Source organism: Stegostoma tigrinum, chromosome 7 (genome assembly GCF_030684315.1).
Source record: "Stegostoma tigrinum isolate sSteTig4 chromosome 7, sSteTig4.hap1, whole genome shotgun sequence".
Classification (NCBI taxonomy): Eukaryota; Metazoa; Chordata; class Chondrichthyes; order Orectolobiformes; family Stegostomatidae; genus Stegostoma; species Stegostoma tigrinum.
In genome coordinates, this window is record NC_081360.1 from 18377168 (window position 1) to 18397136 (window position 19969).

A 19969-nucleotide genomic window follows, 5' to 3' on the forward strand; every position below is an offset into this window, starting at 1 on the left:
TTCAAAGACCTGGGTTGTCATGGAAAGCGTTGTACAAATGCGAGGCTTTTTTTTAACAGTGTACATGGTTTTTATTTTGGCGCTTCCAGATCACTGAGCCTCCTGGACTCATTGCCTGACAGCTCCATTGAGATTCTTTCCGATTACTCGACCACGGAGGAGTTCCTGTACGGCCAGGTTATTCCCCACAACATGGACCACGTCATATTCGTCATCAAGGTGATTCTTTGTATTGGACGCAAGCCCCACCCCTGGCTTCATGACATGACATGATGCTGTACAGACCGAGAGAGAGAGAGAAAATGTTTTGCGCCCCCACCCCTCCCACCTTTTGCCGAGCTCCTGGAATAAACTTGGAGCACAGCTGTCCCTTGTCGGGCACAGGCCTTAAGCGAACGTTGGAGCTGTGTTTCAAAAGTCAATTGGGTTCGTAAAACTTATTTTATGAAACGTATGCGATAATACTTGGGGGAATGCTTCAGTGATTATAATTGCAAGAAGGCTGGGGACATAGGTGGTAGAGTTATGAACAAAGCCTTCAGATCGACCGTAAAATCGATTCCACCTTATCACTGACACCTCCTGCAGACTTGCCTTATCCTTGCTCCGTGTGCGGTGGCCAGATTCCACGCTTCAATGCATCTTCCTACAGCTTCCTCCTTGTCTTTATAGTTAGTATAGTGGCTTGGTGCTGTGTTCCCATCAGAGGATGTACTCGTCCAAGATTACTGTCCAATTTCTGGAATTGATGCATGCAGATTCAGAGGGTGGGGCAGGATTCCGCAAAAAACCCCCCGCCCGCCCACCACAGCCTTCACATAAAGGTCTTCCCCAAATTCCTAGGGAAGACTTTGTTCTGAAAGCCAGCAGTGGTTCAGTTGCTAACATTCCTGCCCCTGAGTTTCAGGGCTTCTGCAAGGTCTCTGCAAAGTGTTTGAGTCCTCAAGGAGTCCCGCTCCGGGGACAGTAACGATGGTGCCAGTGCCCGAGAGGACCGTCTTGCCAACACCACCAAGAATCAAGGCTCTGGGCCTACTGCTGCCACCAGGAGTCCAGACACTGGACCTACTGATGCCAGGAATCCAGGCTCCAGGCCTAACTGCTGCCGCCACCAGGAGTCCAGGCTCCGGGCCTACTGCTGCCAGGAGTCCAGGCTCCAGGCCTACTGCCGCCAAGAATCCAGGCTTCGGACCTTCTGCTGCCAGGAGATCAGCTCCGGGCCTAATGCAGTGGTGAATCCTGGCTCCAGCCTTGGATGTGTTTGTTGACATGATTGAATTTACTCAGGGGAGTTCAAACTGGCATGGCAACATACTCTCCTACCTATAGTAGTCTGCAGTTGTAGTCTGGAGCTATGCACAGTAATGGTAGAGGCTCCCATGTCCTCTCCATCACATGGCCGACCTGGACTCTCTCCTGCTCTTACTGCCTGCCATTGGCATGGCTGTGGAACAATTTGCAGGCTGATGTTAGGGACAACTATGGAGGCACCTCCCCTGGTCATCCGTGCTGCACGTTCCCAAGGTCCAGGCATCAACCAAGTCCAATAACAGAGCATCTAATCCTCTTCCAACTCCATCTCGCTTTAGCCCTCCTGCCTCTCCCTGCCCCTGCCTCACTTTTGATGGTATGCGTAGCCCGTAATGGGATAAGTATCTCGTTGGCTGCACAGGTGACTTACTTGTGGTGGTTCACAGTTTAAAAACCAGAACAAAAGTCATGGTGATTTGGTGGTGGGAAAGCGTGTAAGAGTAATTCAGTTGCCCGGCCTTGAGTTGCTATTATCTGTTCAAAGCCTGTCCTATTTAGCACGGTGATAGCGCCACACAACACGATAGAGGGTATTCTCAATGTAAAGGTGGGATTTTGTCTCCACAAGGACTGTGCAGTCTTAACTGTTACCAATGCTGTCATGGACAGATGCATCTGTGTCAAGTGCATTAATAAGGATGATGTCAAGCAGCTTTCTTTCCCTCTAGTTGTTTCCCTCACCACTTGCAGCAGAGCCAGTCTTATGGCCTTTAGGACTTGGCCAACTTGGTCAGTCTTGGTGCCTGCAAGAGTCTTTTGGTGGATATTGAAATCCCACTGAGCTTCCTCCCCCACCCCCCGAGTACCTTTTGCATCCTTGTCAACCTCCAAGTGCTTTCTCCAAGTGTTGTTCAGCATGAAGAAGCGCTGATGCTTCTGCTGAGGGGCAGCACTGTTGGTAATCAGCAGGATTGCCCATGTTTCACCTCATGCGGTTTGAAGACTCCCAGGGCAGCTCCCCTCATGATTCACATTGGAGACCATGTCTTAGACCAGTATTTTGCCCACAAACCTGCAGGTCAGTGGTGTGAGTCATAGAGGCGCACAGCTCGGAAGCAGACCCTTCGGTCCAACTCGTCCGTGCTGACCAGACATCCTAAATTAATCTAGTCCCATTTGCCAGCATTTGGCATGTAATCCGCTTTACCTTGGGGTGGTGTCGAGCTTCCTGAGTGTTACTGCATGTGCAGACAGCAAACGCAAAGTGCGAATTGTCCCGATGCAGCGCATGAAGAAATGCTTCAGCAACATTGTGTTTCAGTGCTGCTCAAGTCCTGCAGTGCCAATCACCGACTAATGAAACAGCTTGTTAAACTGTAAATCAATGCCCCTGACTGAACTGTCTCCAGTTGCGTCAAATGTCACTCATCCACCTTCACAGAATGTGGACACGTTTGAGGCTGGAGCGCGACCCCATTTTGGTGTTTCTTTTTTCAACAGAAACCCAGCCCGATGCATCTCGGACGTGAGCGAATTGAATTCACATTGCGCGACTGTGTGCATGTGTGAATGAAGGGCCTAGGCCCGAAAAGTCAGCTTCTGTGCTCCTGAGATGCTGCTTGGCCTGCTGTGTTCATCCAGCTTCACACTTTGTTAACTTGTGTGCATGTGCGCACGTCTCTAACATTGCTCCTCTGTTCACAGGGCCGATTTGCCGTCCTGCGATTGGTGGATCTCACCCAGTGCCCGTCCTATCACAGGTTCATCATTCACGAGTTGCCCTTCTTGAAAAGCACCATTCACAAAATGGATTCAGGCGGTGAGCACCATAGAGAGTTAACCCCGTGGCCGCTCGTTTACCGCGGGACGCTGCAGGCCCACAGCGCAGGACGAAGCTGTTTGGCCCATCGTGTCTCTGCCGGCTGAGCAGTTCAGCCTAATGTCTGGCTTTGACGTCGGCAGAGTGACCTCGGATGTCGCACCCGCGCCACTAACGAGCTCAACGTAAAGCTCCCCCCCACCGCACGTCTCGCGTTACGTTGTGACGTTTTCGGCTCAGTTCAGTTTTGGCATCAAAAACCGCGCAACGCATAAATTCCTGCTGCTTTAGCGTCGGCTCCCAGCATCCCGTGTGATGCTTCTGGGTCACTCGCTGTTTTCTCATGTTGTCCATAATGAGTGTCATCGATGTGAGTTTCATCTGAAAGTAGCGCTGCTAACCTTTAACGCTCCTCTCAGTAATAGTCCGTGTCCCTACCTTATTCCCATAGTCTCTTAAAGGAGGCATTTTCCCGGTATTCGCTTTAATGTTTTTGCAGGCCCTAGTCACATTAATCTAAGGGGGCCAAATTCCTCAATATAAGTCGCACTTTCCTGGCACATAAACCCTGACTATGTTGAGGAAGACCCCCATAACACACTTCAGGTCCATTGGCTGTTGAAATCCTATCAAGGTTTCTGACTTGACCAAACTCTTGTTGATGCACCATGACACTGTCAAAGGCGCAGACTGTTTTAACAGTAGGGAGCCTTCCTCATGGGACAACGATGAGGAATGTTTCTCCTCTCAGAGGCTCATCTGTCTGAGCGATTCCTGTCCCCAGGGAGCGGGGATGGCGAAACTTTTTCAATGGCATAGCTAGAGAAGAAGCATTCCCCCCCCCCCCCCCCCACAGCAGTAAGGGCGGAGGAGGAGTCAGAGCTAGAGGGCCATCGGGAGGGTGAAGTGAAGTCAATGGGAGCACCTCATTGACACTGCTCTCTCTGACTCTGAGGGGTTCCCGCCATTTTCACCACTCGATTGCTCAGTGGTTTGGTGCTGCTGCCTCTCAGCGCCAGGGGCCCGGGTTTGATTCCATTCTCGGGCGACTGTCTGTCTGTGTGGAGCTTGCGCATTCTCCCCGTGCCTGCAATAGGGTTTCCCCCGGGGTGCTCCAGTTTCCTCCCGCAGCCCAAAGATTAGGGTGGGTTGGCCGTGGGAAATTGCCCCAGCGTGAGCAGGGATGTGCAAGCTAGCTGTGGTAGCCACGGGAAATGCAGGGTTACGGGGTCTGGGGGAATGGGTCTGGGTGGGGTTGCCCTTTGCGGGGACAGTGTGGACCTGATGATCCAAGTGGCCTGCCTCCGCACTGCGGGGATTCTGTGATTCTGGGGAGGCTGAGTTGGGGAATTGTGGGGAGCAAACGGCAGAGAGGGGGGGAGAGAAACCTATTTTTTTTAAAAGAATCCACTCTTTCTTGAGATGTGGGTCTCACTGGCCAGGCCGGTATTTGTGTGGCTGACCCTAGTCACCAGGCCATCAGCCAATTAGGTGTCAAGCAGGTTGCTGCAGGCCTGGAGTCACAAGTAGGCCAGACCAGGAAAGGACCATTACACTTCCTTCCCTGAAGGCTGTTTGTGAAGCCAATGGCTTCTTATACAACAATTGATGATTGTTGTTATAGTTCCAGTAACCCAAGCAAGATTTCAGCCCCAGGTTTGCTCATTGAATTGGATTTCCACCAGTTGCCGTGGTAACATTAGAAGCAGAATGCCTCAGACTATTAGCCTTGGTTTTTGCCTTACCGGCCCCGTGGCATACCGGCTGTGCCTCTCCTGCTCTAGACAACACCCCCACCCCCACCTCAGTGTGTGTCTCCGTAATCTGTGGGGCAAACTCAGCCCCTGCAGTTTGCCGTCAAGTCAACGCACAATGGCCAGTTCGCTGGTGAAGGGCAATGCCCCCTGCTGCGAGGTTGGTTTGGGCACGGAGCAATCAGAGACGGTGGGCCTGGCGTCCACAAGGAGATTGCCACATCGCCTGACGACCTTGGCCCCCACCCTCCACCCCTTCCCCCCCCCCCCCCCCCCCCCAACCCCATGTCCTGCCACCAGTCACTCGGCCAAGCTCATAGATCATGGAATCCCTACAGTGTGGAAACAGGCCATTCGGCCCAACAAAGTCTGCACCGCTCCTCCAAACAGCATCCCACCCGACCCATCCCCCGACATTTCCAATGACTAACCCACCCAACCTAAACATCCCTGAACGATTTAGCATGGCCGATCCACCTAGCCTGCACGTTTTTGCACTGTGGGAGGAAACCGGAGCACCCGGAGGAAACCCACGCAGACACGGGGAGAATATACAAACTCCGCGCAGACAGTCACCCCGAGGCTGGAATCGAACCCGGGCCCGTGGCGCCGTGAGGCAGCGGTGCTAACCACCGTGCCAGGGAATCCCTGGATTAATTGAAACCTTGACAGCCACTCGGGGTGGGGCTTCAAAGTTGCTGGGACCGCTTTGAGCTGTCTTCCATTTTTCTTAATGAAGGATAACTTTCAAAGTTGACAGACAATTGCTCAACCTGACGGTCAGAACTGGATCGATGCACAGGGACTTGGAGCACAGTTCCAAAAGCTTGCTCGGGATACCCAGCGTCACTTCAATCCAAATCCATCCACCAGAGGACTCCAGGAGTATGAAAGACCTGAGCACCTCGAACTCAACCATTTCTGTGACAACTGTCACGCCGATCTCTTCCAAAACACAACAGCAAGTGAAGGCAAAGAGTGAATCCCGGAAACAGCTAAAACTGGACAGGTACAACGGGTGTTGGAGTTTAAAAATTCTTCCGTGAGCATGGTTGGCTGTCTCGGAGAAGCTGGTGCTGAGCTGCCTATTGGGACCACCTCAGTCAGTATAACATAGAAGCCCCCAGGGTGTTATGGTGAAAGGCAGTTCCAGGATTTTGACCCAGGAACACTGAAGGAAGGGCGATACAATTGCAAGTCAGGACGGCAAGTGATTGGTTGGAAGGGGATCTTGTAGGTTGCGGTGTTCCCGTGCATCTGCTGCCCAACTTCTCCCAGATCTTTGAAGGTGCTGTCTAAGGAGTCTTACTGAGCTGCTGGAATTCCTCTTGTAGACGGAGCACGTCACTACCGCTGTGCATTGGGGATGGTTAAGGTGGCAAGGCTTTGCATTCTGGTAAGGCGAAACCAGGGCAGGACTTAGACGGTCATTGGTCAGGCCCTGGAGAGTGTTGCCGAACAGAGGGAGCCAGGGGTGCAGGTTCATAGTTCCTGGAGTTGCAGGGTGGTGAAGAAGGCATTTGGCACGCTTAGCTTCAGAGCATGGTCAGAACATTGGGTATAGGAGCTGGGATGTCCAGTGTGGCTGTACAGGACAATGGTGAGGCCACTTTTAGAATACTGCATGCATTCCAGGTCTCCCTGCTATAAGATAAATGTGAAACTGGAAAGGGTTCACAAAAGATTTACAAGGATGTTGCCAGCATTGAAGGGTTTGAGCTATAGGGAGAGGCTGAATAGACTGGGGCTATTTTCCCCGGAGCGTCGGAGGATGAGGGGTGACCTTATAGAGATCTACAAAATCACGAGGGGCATGGATAGGATGAACAGCCTAGGTCTTTTCCCAGGGGGTTGGGATAGTCCAAAACTAGAGGGCATTGGTTTAGGGTGAAAGGGGAAAGACTTAAAAGGGACCCGAAGGGCAACTTTTTGACACAGAGGGTGGTGTGTGTATGCAATACGCTGCCAGAGGAAATAGAATTTGAGGCACAATTACAACATTTAAAAGACACTGGGACAGGTGTACGAATAGGAAGGGTTTAGAGGGATATGGTCCAGATGCTGGCAAATGGGACTAGTTTGGTTTAGGATATCTGATCTGGATGGATGAGTTGGACCGAAGGATCTGTTTCCATGCTGTGTGACTCTATGACTCCTCTGTTTATGTAGCACTGGTCACAGTAAAACATTCCAACGTGCTTCACAGGATCATTATCAAACAAAATGTCAACTCTGGGCAACTTCAGGAGACATTAGGATAGGCAGCCAATAGCTTTGTTAAAGGTGTCAAATCTAATGTGCGCCCTCAAGGAAAGGCTGGGATCAAGGAGACAGAGGGCATTAGCGAGATAATTAAGGATCATAGGTCCCCGGTTACTGAAGTTTGGACTGTGAATATGGGATTTAAAGGAAATTCAGAAAGTCAGAAGTACAGGAGCCCTGAAATCCTGGAGGGATGGTGGGGCTGCAGGAGGAGAGACTACGGAGAGATTTGAAAGCCAGGACAAGAGGTTTTAAGTTACGGGAAAATTGGCACTTGCAAACGGGAGGGAATGAGCCAGTAATGATGCAGCAGGGCTGGGAAATGTTATGTCCTCTGGGCCAACCATTTGAACAAATGGAAAAGACACTTTGGTGTAGGATAATAATTAGTCTTGGCCTAGAATACTGCCTTCAATATTTCTTCACCTCGACTTGGATGGAAGAGGAAGTTGGGTGGAGTGATAGTTGATAGTTAGTCCTGGTTGACCCATGACCCTTGCCAGTCCTCTTCCTGCTCCAAATATGGAGCAGACCCTCCACCTCTCAGAGACTTGCCCTGGTGTGTCGCGATTACTGCCAAATCAATTCATGCAACACAGCAATTAATCAAATCATCTAAAGATGATTGCCATCATTTTCCTTTCCTACGCTACAACAGCAGACACTTAAGCAACTGCACCTCCCTGTCGCAACCTCCGCTCAGTTCGCAATAAGCAACTGCACCTCCCAGTCGCAAACCATTTCCACTCCCCCTCCCATTCCTTAGACAACATGTCCATCACGGGCCTCCTGCAGTGCCACAATGATGCCACCCAAAGGTTGCAGGAACAGCAACTCATATTCCGCTTGGGAACCCTGCAGCCCAATGGTATCAATGTGGACTTCACCAGCTTCAAAATCTCCCCTTCCCCCACCGCATCCCAAAACCAGCCCAGTTCGTCCCCTCCACCCACTGCACCACACAACCAGCCCAGCTCTTCCCCCCCACCCACTGCATCCCAAAACCAGTCCAACCTGTCTCTGCCTCCCTAACCTGTTCTTCCTCTCACCCATCCCTTCCTCCCACCCCAAGCCGCACCCCCATCTACCTACTAACCTCATCCCACCTCCTTGACCTGTCCGTCTTCCCTGGACTGACCTATCCCCTCCCTACCTCCCCACCTATCTTCTTTTCTCTCCATCTTCGGTCCGCCTCCCCCTCTCTCCCTATTTATTCCAGTTCCCTCTCCCCATCCCCCTCTCTGATGAAGGGTCTAGGCCCGAAACATCAGCTTTTGTGCTCCTGAGATGCTGCTGGGCCTGCTGTGTTCATCCAGCCTCACATTTTATTATCTTGTGAAACGCTTTCTGGAATGTCCTGAGACATTCTGTAGTTGTGTTCTGATCCTGTGAAGCCTCTTGAGTCTTTATTACTCGGGTGGGCACTCGAAAGGAAACGTCAGTGCATTATGAACGCTAATCTGGGACACTGATGCGACCAAAGTTCAAAGAGACTCACATTCAAAGGCTTGTACCCCTTCAGAAGTGTCAAGATTTACAGGAGCACGTGTTTTTAAGTAAGCACAGCACAGCACAGCAGGGCCGAGGCCTGTAAGATCATTCATGGCGAAGGCAAAAAGGCTCTCACAAAGAGAGAAAGACTTGCATTTCCATTGAACCCTTCGTGGCCTGAGTTCACCACAAAGTACACGGCAGTCACTGAAGATGTAGCCACCGCTCTCATGTATGAAGCGTCCAAGTGAGAGGGCAAAACCCTGCTCCTCTGCCCTCCCTCCCCGCTCCGAGCCCACCTGCATTTCCCCAGTCACGCTCGTAGGGGAATTCACAAATTTACACAACGGCTAGTGAGGAGAAATAGCGTTTTGAACCAACTCCAGGCTGAACAAGGAGTCAACATGTACAAAGACTCTGAACAAAAGGGACCCCTGGACCTTTCCCAATCAGATGACCATGGCCAAGCCGTGTAATACTTCTGGACTAATAATCCAGAGGCTCAGCGTCATACTGTGGCAGCATGGGTTCGTAACTCCACGATGGGCTACCTGGAATTTAAGTTCAATTAATTAACACCTTATCTCAAAAAAAACAGAAACTCTGGAATTAAAAGTCAAGTTTCAGTGATGGTGACTGTGAAAGTATCACCGATTATCCCAAAGATACCAACTTCCTTTAGGGAAGGAAATCAGCTACTGCTTTCCGTTCTGGCCTACACGTGACTCCAGGCCCACAGCAAGGCTGTAGATTTTTAACTGCCCTCTGATTTGGTTTCATGAGTCACTCAGTTCAAGGAGAATTAAGGGTGAGTGACAAGTGTTAGCCTTCCCAGCAGTACCAGCTACCCTTTGAATGTCAACATTGGGGCAAAGTGGTTTTGACTTAACAGGGCAGCATTAACTTGAGCACTGTGACTGTGCAGATAATCTCCTGGTCATGCTGCATGAGAAGGGAGAATCTTGGCATGGTTACAGCACAGAAGCAGAACACTTTGCCCATCAAGTCTGTACTCAATCTCTTACTTTCTCCCCCACCGCACCCCTCCCCATATCCTTTCTGCTAAATATTTATCAAATTTCCAAACGGGTCGCTGACATTGCATGGATAAAACAATGGCAGAGGGAATTCAAAATGGCAAAATAAACCAGTCTGGATCTGTGATATTGGGATCTGCAGATGCTGGAGAATCCAAGATAACAAAGTGTGGAGCTGGACAAACACAGCAGGCCAAGCAGCATCTTAGGAGCACAACTCTGGATCTTTGAAGGACAAAACAGAGCCCCTTCCTAAAAGTGATAGACTAGTCTTTGGAAGAACACAGGGATTGAGGTGTCCATGTATGTAGATGACTCAAGTCTAACATAGAAATGCAAATTGTACTGAATAAGGCGAGTAGATTGTTCTATCTTGAAGGGTTTGAAAGGTGAGGAATTGATACTTCAGTTATACAGAGCCTTGGCTAGACTGCTTCCAGAGTACCGTGTATGGTTGTGGACATCATATTCCAGGCAGGCTCTAGGGACATGGGAGAGAGATCAATGCAAAAGCACCACAGTTACATCTGGGTTTAAACATTTAAAGAATAAGAACAGGCCTCCTGAATTTGACTTTAATTCACTAAAGTGTAGGCTAGGGGGTAGTCCAACCATCGATATAATTACGCGAAAGGTACCCAGAGACTGTTTCCTCTGATGTGTGTTGGGGGTGGCCAGTCCGGAGCCAAAGCACATAATCTTAAAATCAGAAAATTTAGGATTGAAATTAGAAAGTACATTTTCACTCAATTTGAACTTGAACACCAAAACCCCTGAGTAGCAATTTTCAAATCTTGAGATCAATACATTTGTGTTAAAGTGGGAGTATTGCGGAATGTGGAGCAAAGGAAAGTAAATGGAATTAAAATATTGATGAACCAAAATTTAATTGAATGAAAGATCCCCCCCCCCCCGATGCGTTGTTCCTGTGGTATTCCCATTTTCCTCCTGGTCATTGAATGTTGTAAACACAGAAACACAGTACAGGAAATAACGGGTCAGATTAGATGATGCGATGATCGAAAAATTGCTGTAGATGGCTCCATACGTAGAAGCATTGTAAATGTGCCGAATATTCCTACTTTAAACCATTTCTGTTTGTTTGCAGTGCTGTCAGTACATCAACACTGGAAGACAGTTCACATATGCTGGGGAAAACTTCAAGAAAACAAATGATTCCCAGAGCCCTGGCCGTTGCTGTTTACATGAAGATAGATTCAATTGTGCCAGGAGAAGTATTTGTGCGTTGTAACTGTTGTCATGTTACTTTGAAAACCTGACTTGAGACATTTGAGAAATACAGGAGTGCAAGTTCGCATTGTACCTGTACCCAACCGCAGTGTAAAATATCATAGAGCAGTGCTGAGGTACAACAATGTCACATCTCCAGTTTTCGCCATATCTCTGCAGTTGGTCCATTACAGTTTTGAAAAGTCATACTAATGGGCCCCATATCTAAGTGAAGGTGTACTGGCATTGGAGGCAGTCCAGAGAGGGTTAACTGGACTGATCCTGGATAGGGAGGGACTGCCTTATGAGGAGAGGTTGAATAGATTGAGCCTATTTGCATTGGAGTTGAGAACAATGAGAGGAGACCTTATTGAAATGTTCAAGATGCTTAGTGTACTTGACAGGGCAGATATGGAGAGGTTGTTTCCCCTTGTGGGAAAGTCTTGGACCAGAAGACATTATCTCAGAGGGAAAGGTCTTCCAGTTAAGACAGAGATGAGGAGGAATTTCTCCTCTGAAGGTATTTGATTCGTGGAATCTTTTACCATGGAGGACTGTCAAGCCTGGGTCATGAATTACATTCATGGCTGAGATAAACAGATCTTTAATCGGTCAGACAATCAAGGGTTCTCGGGAAGAGGCAGGAGGTGGAGTTGAGAGTTATCAGATCATTGAATGGTAGAGCAGACCCTATGGGCTGAATGACCTGCTTCTGTTCCTACATCTTGTTCTGGTGTCTTGTTCTATCCTGCCAGTGGATCAGGGCATACCCAGAGACATTGCCTATAATGGTCGATTGTATCAGGTTGTTGCTTGACTAGTCAGTGAGGTATCTCTCCCCAGTTTTGCTAGAACTCCCCCAAAGATCATCAGGAGGACTTTGAGTGTCAACTGGAGTAACTACGTCGTTGCCAAAGCAATAAGAAGGAGCAGCTTCATAGCCATCTTAAAGGGCTATTGAGAGAAAAATAAATTGATTTGAACTTCACCATTGGTTAGGCTATTGGAAGAAATTGTGTTTTTTTTTCAACCCTGAGTGTCTTTGTGAACCATCAGAACAGATAGACCTGGGATGATCACAGTGTCTCATCCGAATGTCAACATCTCCTATTCCTTAGAAATGTCAGTCTAGATATGTGTGAGCGTGGGGCTTCAACTTACAGCCTTCTAAACTGATAAGAGCTTGTGAAAGGTCCATGAGGCGTTAGATTGTAAGAAGTAGAAGCAGAGGTGGACCAAAGCCTTCAATACATTCAATGACCCAGAGAAGCTCACGCACTAACAAACCTCACCCCCTCCCATTTTAAAAATGAGACCTCTTCTTTCGTAACACTGGCCCCAGTTGGAGATTTCCCCCGCGAGGTGGGGAGCCACCTATTGGCATCCACCCTCAGAATCTCGTTCGTGCCATTTGGAGCACCTCACTCTTCTCAGCTCAAGTCGAACCTGCATAGCCTTCCTCCATAAGTCCTTCAACTCAGGAATCAGCCTCGTGGACAGTTTCAGTGCTGCCTGCAAAAGAGGTTCATCCTTCCGTGGATAAAGAGAACAAAAGTAAGCACCATGCTCCAGCTGTGCTCTGACCAATGCTGAAGCAACCCTCACGGGGGATAAATTTTACAAGGTGGCTCTTCCCCCATTTTGGGAAACTTGTATAGCTCCTTACTGAGGTAATGTGCAAGACTGTGGGTCCTGGCATGAGATAGCCTGGTTATCATCCATTATCCAGCTCCTCTCTGCTCAGGGCCTTAGTTGAGACATCATTCCTTCGGCATTCTCTAACGAATAAATTTAACACAGCAATTAAGAAGTATTCAGATGTGCAGCTGCGATGGCAAGGCAGACAAGCGTTGGTGTGGGAAAATGGGATTAGAATGGGTAGACACTTGCTTTCGGACAGGCTCAGATTCAGCGGACTGAAGAGCTTTCTTCTGTACCATAAAAGGACAGTAGGACTGCTCCCTCATTAAAGAGAAACGACTGATGACAGTCTTGTCCCCTGGGTAGGAGAGTCCAAAACTAGAGGGCATAGAGAGTGTAAAGTTATAAAAGGGACCTGACAGGCAACTTTTTCACGCAGAGGGTGGTGCGTAAATGGAATGAGCTGCCAGAGGAAGTGGTGGAGGTAGGTACAATACAGCATTTAAAGGACATTTGGACAGGGACACATACATAGGAAGGGTTTAGAGGGATATGGGCCAAATGCAAACAAATGGGGGCTAGTTCAGTTTACGAGACCTGGTCAGCATGGATGAGTTGGGCTGAAGGGTCTGCTTCCATGCTGTATGACTGTACAACCTGAGGATCTGTACACTTCAGGGGAGGGAGAGCTTAGGCAGGAGAGCCCTTCGTCGTAACTTCAGCTGGTGCGGGAAGATCTCTATGACTAAGGGGGCAATGTTGAATCAGAGAAAGTAATTGGAGAGAGATCGGAGAAATCTCGAGCTTCATGATCCCCTGTTCCACATGATTGAGAACCTAATTGTCTGGGAGTGCTGTAACGTCTTCGTGTCTGTGCACAGGGGCTGCAGCAGTACTTTGTGGCCGATAACCTCAAGGATAGGAGAAACTTCACCATCAAGAGCCAAGGCACAAAGATAGTTCGGATCAACATGCGGAGCTTAGCTGAACTGACCGACCAGCAAACACTGCAAAAAGTGAGGAAGCTGACGTCTGTCTATCCAAGGTGAGTGACGTACTGGTGGAGGGGAGCTGGGGATACTAGCTCATGGAGTGGCTCAGCAAATCAGACTACAAACATGTGTGAGTGCCCAGATGGCAAATTCCAAATCCTGACTGTGCCACCACTGATCTTATCATCAGAGTGGCAGCGTAAAAGCAAAGTGTGCTTCCGCTGTTTAGCTCCAGGACACATAGGCTCACTTCCTCTCTCTCTTCCCTCTTCCCCCATCCCAATAGAAATTGAACGGAACTCTCCGTCCGTTAAATGAAGGAAAATGCAGGAATTGGGAGGATACCCTTCAAGCCCTTCAGCCTGCTGCATCATTCAGCAAGAGCATTGCAGATCTGACCCACCTCGGTTCCAGAACCAGCCCATGCCCAACAAAATCCTGTGTTGCTGCTAAACACAACATTTTCGAAGTTGTGGAAAACTGAAGGCTGACCGCTAACGGTCAAGACCAAAACTGAGATCTACGGATGCAATGCAGTCACTTAATAAATTCAAGAGGGAATTTGGGAGAAGCATCTTTGCATAGAGAGCGTTTGGACTGTGATCATTGTTGCCGTAGGGAGGGACTAGGGGACAATTGCAAGTATGTCTTTAAGGGAAACTGTACTAAAATTAGAAAATGTGTTGGAAACACTTGTCAAGTCAGTCTGCATATGTGGAGAGAGAATGAGAGGCCTGCGATCTTTTTTTTATCAGAACTGGATAAAGTTGGAGACATAATAGATTTTGACAACACAGAGGGCAAGGACCAAGGGAAGGTCGTTGAAGGGTGAGACACAGGAGAGATTGGATGACAGAAGACCCACAGTCAAAGGGAGTGGAGTTGTGGCAAAAAAACACAAAGCAGAACATGCTAAAGGTGTGTGTGCAGCTGAGTGAAAGGAGAAAAAAAAAGTAACAGGACAAAAACATGCAAAGAGGAGGAAGTTTATTCGCTCAAGACACCTCCAGTGCTTTCCAGTTCAGATGCTAGGTCATAAACCTGAAACATTAACTCGGTTTGCCTCCCCACAGAGGCTGTCAGACTGTGCTGAGGGTTTGCTGGCATTTTCTGGTTTTACTCCAGGCCTCCAGCATCCGCAGTGTTCTGCTCTTCGAGGAGGCTATTTCGATAGGGTCAAGCGAAGGCTGGTGTAAGCAACTTGGCTGGAGCAGGAACATTTGGGCCGAATGGCCTGGTCCTTTAGTGCAAATCCTATGTCATCGGGTGCACTCTTTACAGCATTTTAGTGACAGGAGTTCCAGATTTACTCCATTCACCCCACCATTTCCCCATTTGTGGGGATGCAGGGATCCAACACAACAGTTCTCTTTTAACAAGGACATGTATGAGTACTTCAGACTCTGTGTTTGTTGTCTGCACTGTGATGTCGATAGTACCAGTTTGTGTTTGGGGTGGTTTGCTGCCAAAATGCTCAGGTGGTAATGAGATGCCAGTGGCATGAGTAAGTTAAACATTGTTACTCAGATATATTAGATATAGGTCTTCGCCCTACAGGAAGGTCGTCACCTTAGAGGATCCTAAAATATTCACCATTTCCCCACCCAACTGCTTATGACATTATCAGATTGGGTGGAGCTTAGTGCAGTCTTCAACATTAACTCTTACCAAACCATTACCTTATATAACTCTGACTAATGTCACTAAAGCTATGCGTCCTCTGACCAGGTCAATAACAGTTTTGTTTTTCTCTCTTATTTCAAAGCGATGATGAACTCTGTGACCTCTTTATCAAAAATAATTACTGGAAAATCTTTAAAAAGAATATGATCGCCAAACTCACCTCCAAGCCTCAACGTTTTTCCCTGTCTGGCCAGATAGCGGAGTCCGGCCGAGGTGAGGACTTGTACGAGATTGACAAGGCTGGCATCCTGAACCTTCCAGAAATCGCCAGCAATCGAAATATCCTTTTCTCAAAGCCGCCCTATTATGTTGCCCCCATAATCAGAACAAGGGAAGAAGGCAGCACCCCAGTGCCAAAGCTGGACCTCCAACTCATTCATGGAATCGCCAAATTTCCTCCCAGTACAGCTAATCTGCTGTACTGAGCACACCAAGCCTTTCCCCTCCACTCTGTTCTGCCCTTTAAATGTCAAACATCTGGCACCCTAATACATTTCCAAGCATTTGATTTAAGTTTCTATTCCCTCACTGCAACCGTTTCCGCAGGTAATCGTCCAGTCAGTTGTCCTGTTTGTTTTCTTCCTTCACACATCTGGATCATTGGTATCATTCATTCCCGTCTCGATTACTGACACCATGTGATGTGAGATTTCATGACACCCAGTTGGGGCCTTTGTGAAAGACTGATTACCATCAGGAACACAATGTCATAAAAATTCAATGCCTTGCCAACCCAATGCTACAAAAACCCAATGTGATGAAGACTCAGTGTGATAAGACTCTGTTGAATTAAGACTCAATGTGATAAAGTCACAGCGTTACAATTACTGATGTGATAATGACTCAAAATATTAAAAACCCAATAATGACGAAGACTCAATGTTTTAAACATCAATGTGATACTTGATATGATAAAGACCCAATGTGATGAAGACTCAATGCGATAATGACCCAAAGTGATGAAAACCCAATGTAATGAAGACTCAAAGGAAGGCTTAATAATATGAAGATTCAATGTGATGAAGATCAAAGTGATACACAGTGTGATGAACACTCAATATACAAAGACTCAATGTGATGAAGACTCAACGTGATGAAGACTCAGTGTGATAAAGATCAAAGTGATAAAGATCAAAGCAATGAAGACTCAATGTGATCAAGACTCAAAATGTTGAAAACTCACATGTTAAAGACTCGGTGTGATTTTAATATCGATGTGATACTTAGTGTGATAAAGAGTTGAAGTAATGAAGACTCGAAGCGACAAAGACCAAAGTGAAGGAGACTCGACATGATAAATATTCAGTGCAACAAAGATTTGATGTAGTAAAATCTCCATGTGGGAAACACTTGATGCACTAAAGACCCGATGTGACAAAGACTCAATGTGGTAAAGATGCAATGTGCTGCCGATGTTGTGTCCAACATGTTGTAACAGCGTGGCCTGATTTTGCTGCTTAATTGTCTTGCTACAATATAGTTTTGTTTGGACCGGTAACCTGGCTGATTGATCTTGAAACACACATTCAAATGACACCATGGCAGCTGGGGAATTTAAATTCGGTCAATTAAATAAATCCCAAACAAAAGGTGACTATTATTCATGTGGACCCATGATATCTATCATGGATAGCTGTAAAAAAATGCACCTGGTTCACTAATATCCTTCAGGCTAAAAAACAGTCCTGCTCCCGTTACCTGGTCTGGCCTAGGTTAGTTCAGTTGGCTGGTTGGTTGGTTTGTGATGTAGAGTAATGCTAACCGCCCCGAGGAGGCAATTCCTGGTGTTACTATGATGACCTTTCCTTCTCAGCCTGACCTCCTTGCCCCTGGCCTGGGACAGGGTGACCCCCCCCAGATTAATCTCATCACCCGGTCGTTTAATAAGAGAGTGAGGCAATGTGGTGACTTTACCTTTACATGTGACTTCTAACACACAGCAATGTGGTTGACTCGTAACCACCTACTGAAGTAACCCAGCTCACCACTTCATTGAGGGCAATTAAGGATGTGCAACAAATGTTGGCCTATCCTTCAAATCCAACAAACTGCGCACAAGGAAATGGTTATAACATCTTTCATCTCAACGTCCCCATTTTGGGGAAATGTTTTCTCTGTATTTTTCAATCCCTTATCATTAATATTTTCTCACCTTTCAACTGCCTAGTTAGAGGGAAATGTTAGCCAGATTGATGAAGCCTGTCCTGATAGTTTCTTGCTTTGGCTTCTTGAATCAGTCTGGCACTCCTCTGCAAGGAAAGATTTGAGGCGCAGTGTCATAGACTCATACAGTTCGGCAGCACAGAAATGGACCCTCATCAAACTTGCTCATGCTGACCAGATATCCTAAATGAATCTCATTCCTATTTGCCAGCATTTGGCCCATATCCCTCTCAAACCTTCCTAGTCATTTACCCTTTTTAATACCATAATTGTTCCCACCTCCTCTGGCAGCTCGTTCCATGCACGCACCACCCTCTGATTGAAAATGTTACCCCTCAGGCCGCTTTTAATTCTTTTCCCTCTCACTGTAAACCTATGCCCTCTAGTTTCGGACTCCCCTACCCTGGGAAGAAGACCTTGGCTATTCACCCTATCCATGCCCCTCATGATTTTATAAACCCCTATAAAAGCACAACTTTATGTTCCAGCGGTTGATAGAAAAGTCATTACCTTAAAGTTGTTTTTGTAGCTCTTCACAATCCTTTAATGATTTGTGTAAATGGGTACACAAAACTCTTTACATCAATGCAGTACTGAGGCTTAAGAATATGTTGTGATTTGTTTTCCTCGGGTTATCTTGCACACCCTCATGTCAAACTCTGCCTGTCTCGGTCTCTGCTAATCGCTTCACTCTGTGTGTGTGTGTGTGTGTGTGTGTGTGTGTGTGTGTGTGTGTGTGTGTGTGTGTGTGTGTGTGTGTGTGTGTGTCTGTAACCTGCAAATCCCCTGTCTACGCACCTTATTGGGCCTCCTAACTAACTGGTGATTCGAGTGGGAAAGCCACATCCCCGTGTATATTCAAGCATAATCCAACAGTCACATCCTTTCCCGCGGCTCTGTGCGAGCTGAAGTGTTGTTTGTTTGAGTTTGACAGCCAACAATTGCGGAGTTAGCTGGCACTCTGTTTTTCCCGTAAATGCTGCTATTGTTCTCACGACATGGAAACAGGCCCCTCTGTCAGCCGAGCTCCGATGACCTAAGCCTTGAAACCGAAAAGTGAATGTGCCAGCGAGATGGTGCCGCTTCGGAGCTGAAAGCCTGCTCTTGTTAGCACAGTGGTTGCTTTATTCATCTCCTTGATGCCCCCTTCTCTTCTCCCAAGGGTGCTGACTCCTGCTCGTACATGTGGCAGGGGTGGGGGGTGTGAGGAATGTGAGGAAGAAATTCTTTGGTCCTGGAGTTCATTTTGTACCAGGGTGGTGGGAGCGGACTTGAAGATTTCGAAAGCAAATGGGATTGGAGAGGAGGGGGAAATAGGAGTCGAGGGGCTGTGAGGACAGACTGGATGATTGAGATGCACTGGCCTGCTCCATAGAGAGCTAGTATTGATTCAATGGGCTGAACGACCCTCATCAGTTGCATAACAACTCCAGCGTAGAGCATGCTGGAATTAAAGGAGAATACCTTTCATAAAACAATGCCTGATAGCAATTTTTAAAAAGGGAAGAGGTGGTTTTGACTGACAGCCAAAATTAGACAATTGGATGTCCAATTGACATACAGGCACATGGCACAGAAACACACCCCTTGATCCAACCAGCCCATGTCAAACTGACATCACAAACTAAACTAGCCCCACCTGCCTGCGCTTGGCCTCTTCACCTCCAAAAATTTCTTAATTCACGTACCTATCCAGATGTCTTCTAAACGTTCTAACGATACCCACACCCACCACTTCTCCTGGTCGTTCATTCCACACACAAACTACTCTCTGTGAAACGACGTTGCCCCTCACGTCCTTCCTAAATCTTTCACCTCTCATCTTAAACATATGCCCCCTAAGCCTTGAAATCCCCCACCCTCGGGAAAAGATACCTGCCATTCACCTTACCTGTACCCCTCATTATTTTAAAGACCTCTCGTTCAACATTCTACCCTTCAGTGACAGAAGTCCCAGCCTATCCAGCCTTTCTTTATAACTCAAACTTTCCATTCCCGGCAATAGCCTGGTAAATCTCCTCTGACCCCCTTCCCCCCTCCAGATTAATAATATCCTGCCTACGGCAGGGCGATCAGAACTGCACACAGTACTCCAGAACAGGCCTCACCAATATCCTGTACAACCTCAACATGACCTCCCAATTGCTAAAGGCAGATGCATTATAAATCTGATGATAAATCTCATTATAAATCTCTCTGATGAAGAGTCTAGGCCCGAAACGTCAGCTTTTGTGCTCCTGAGATGCTGCTTGGCCTGCTGTGTTCATCCAGCTCCACACTTTGTTATCTTGCATTATAAAGAGGGATATATTGCCTGGCCAATGGTAGACGTGAAGGGGAAGGAGAGGAGAGAGGTCGGAGCTGATGTGAGGAACCATCCAGGAATAAAGACAAGCAGACTTAACAACCCAGGAGCCACCCGTGTATCTGAGAGTCAAGGATCTGCTGATGGAAACAGGAACCAAGGCAAAACACGACTCATTGCACACACTTCCACACGACCTCCCAAAACAGCAGCCAAGCAAAGCTGTCAGTAGCGTTTAGCAAAAGAATGAAATAATTTCGACTTTAGTGATGCTAAGGAAAGAGACCTGTTGTGTAAATTTTCATCCTGCACTCATCAGGACAGAATTGCAAGAATACCAA

At 47.6% G+C, this 19969-nt stretch overlaps 1 protein-coding gene across 1 annotated transcript in view; it reads left to right on the top strand.

The window, feature by feature from the left end:
* LOC125453953 (cyclic nucleotide-binding domain-containing protein 2-like) overlaps positions 1 to 16670 on the top strand; it is a 38879-nt gene extending 22209 nt beyond the window's left edge. Inside the window, exons 6-11 of the mRNA XM_059647076.1 lie at positions 90 to 219; positions 2956 to 3070; positions 5578 to 5833; positions 10723 to 10855; positions 13367 to 13530; positions 15243 to 16670. Of these exons, the coding sequence (XP_059503059.1) occupies positions 90 to 219; positions 2956 to 3070; positions 5578 to 5833; positions 10723 to 10855; positions 13367 to 13530; positions 15243 to 15585 (1141 nt within the window). The 3' untranslated portion in view covers positions 15586 to 16670. The remainder of the gene's footprint in view (positions 1 to 89; positions 220 to 2955; positions 3071 to 5577; positions 5834 to 10722; positions 10856 to 13366; positions 13531 to 15242) is intronic.
* Positions 16671 to 19969: the final 3299 nt, after the last annotated feature.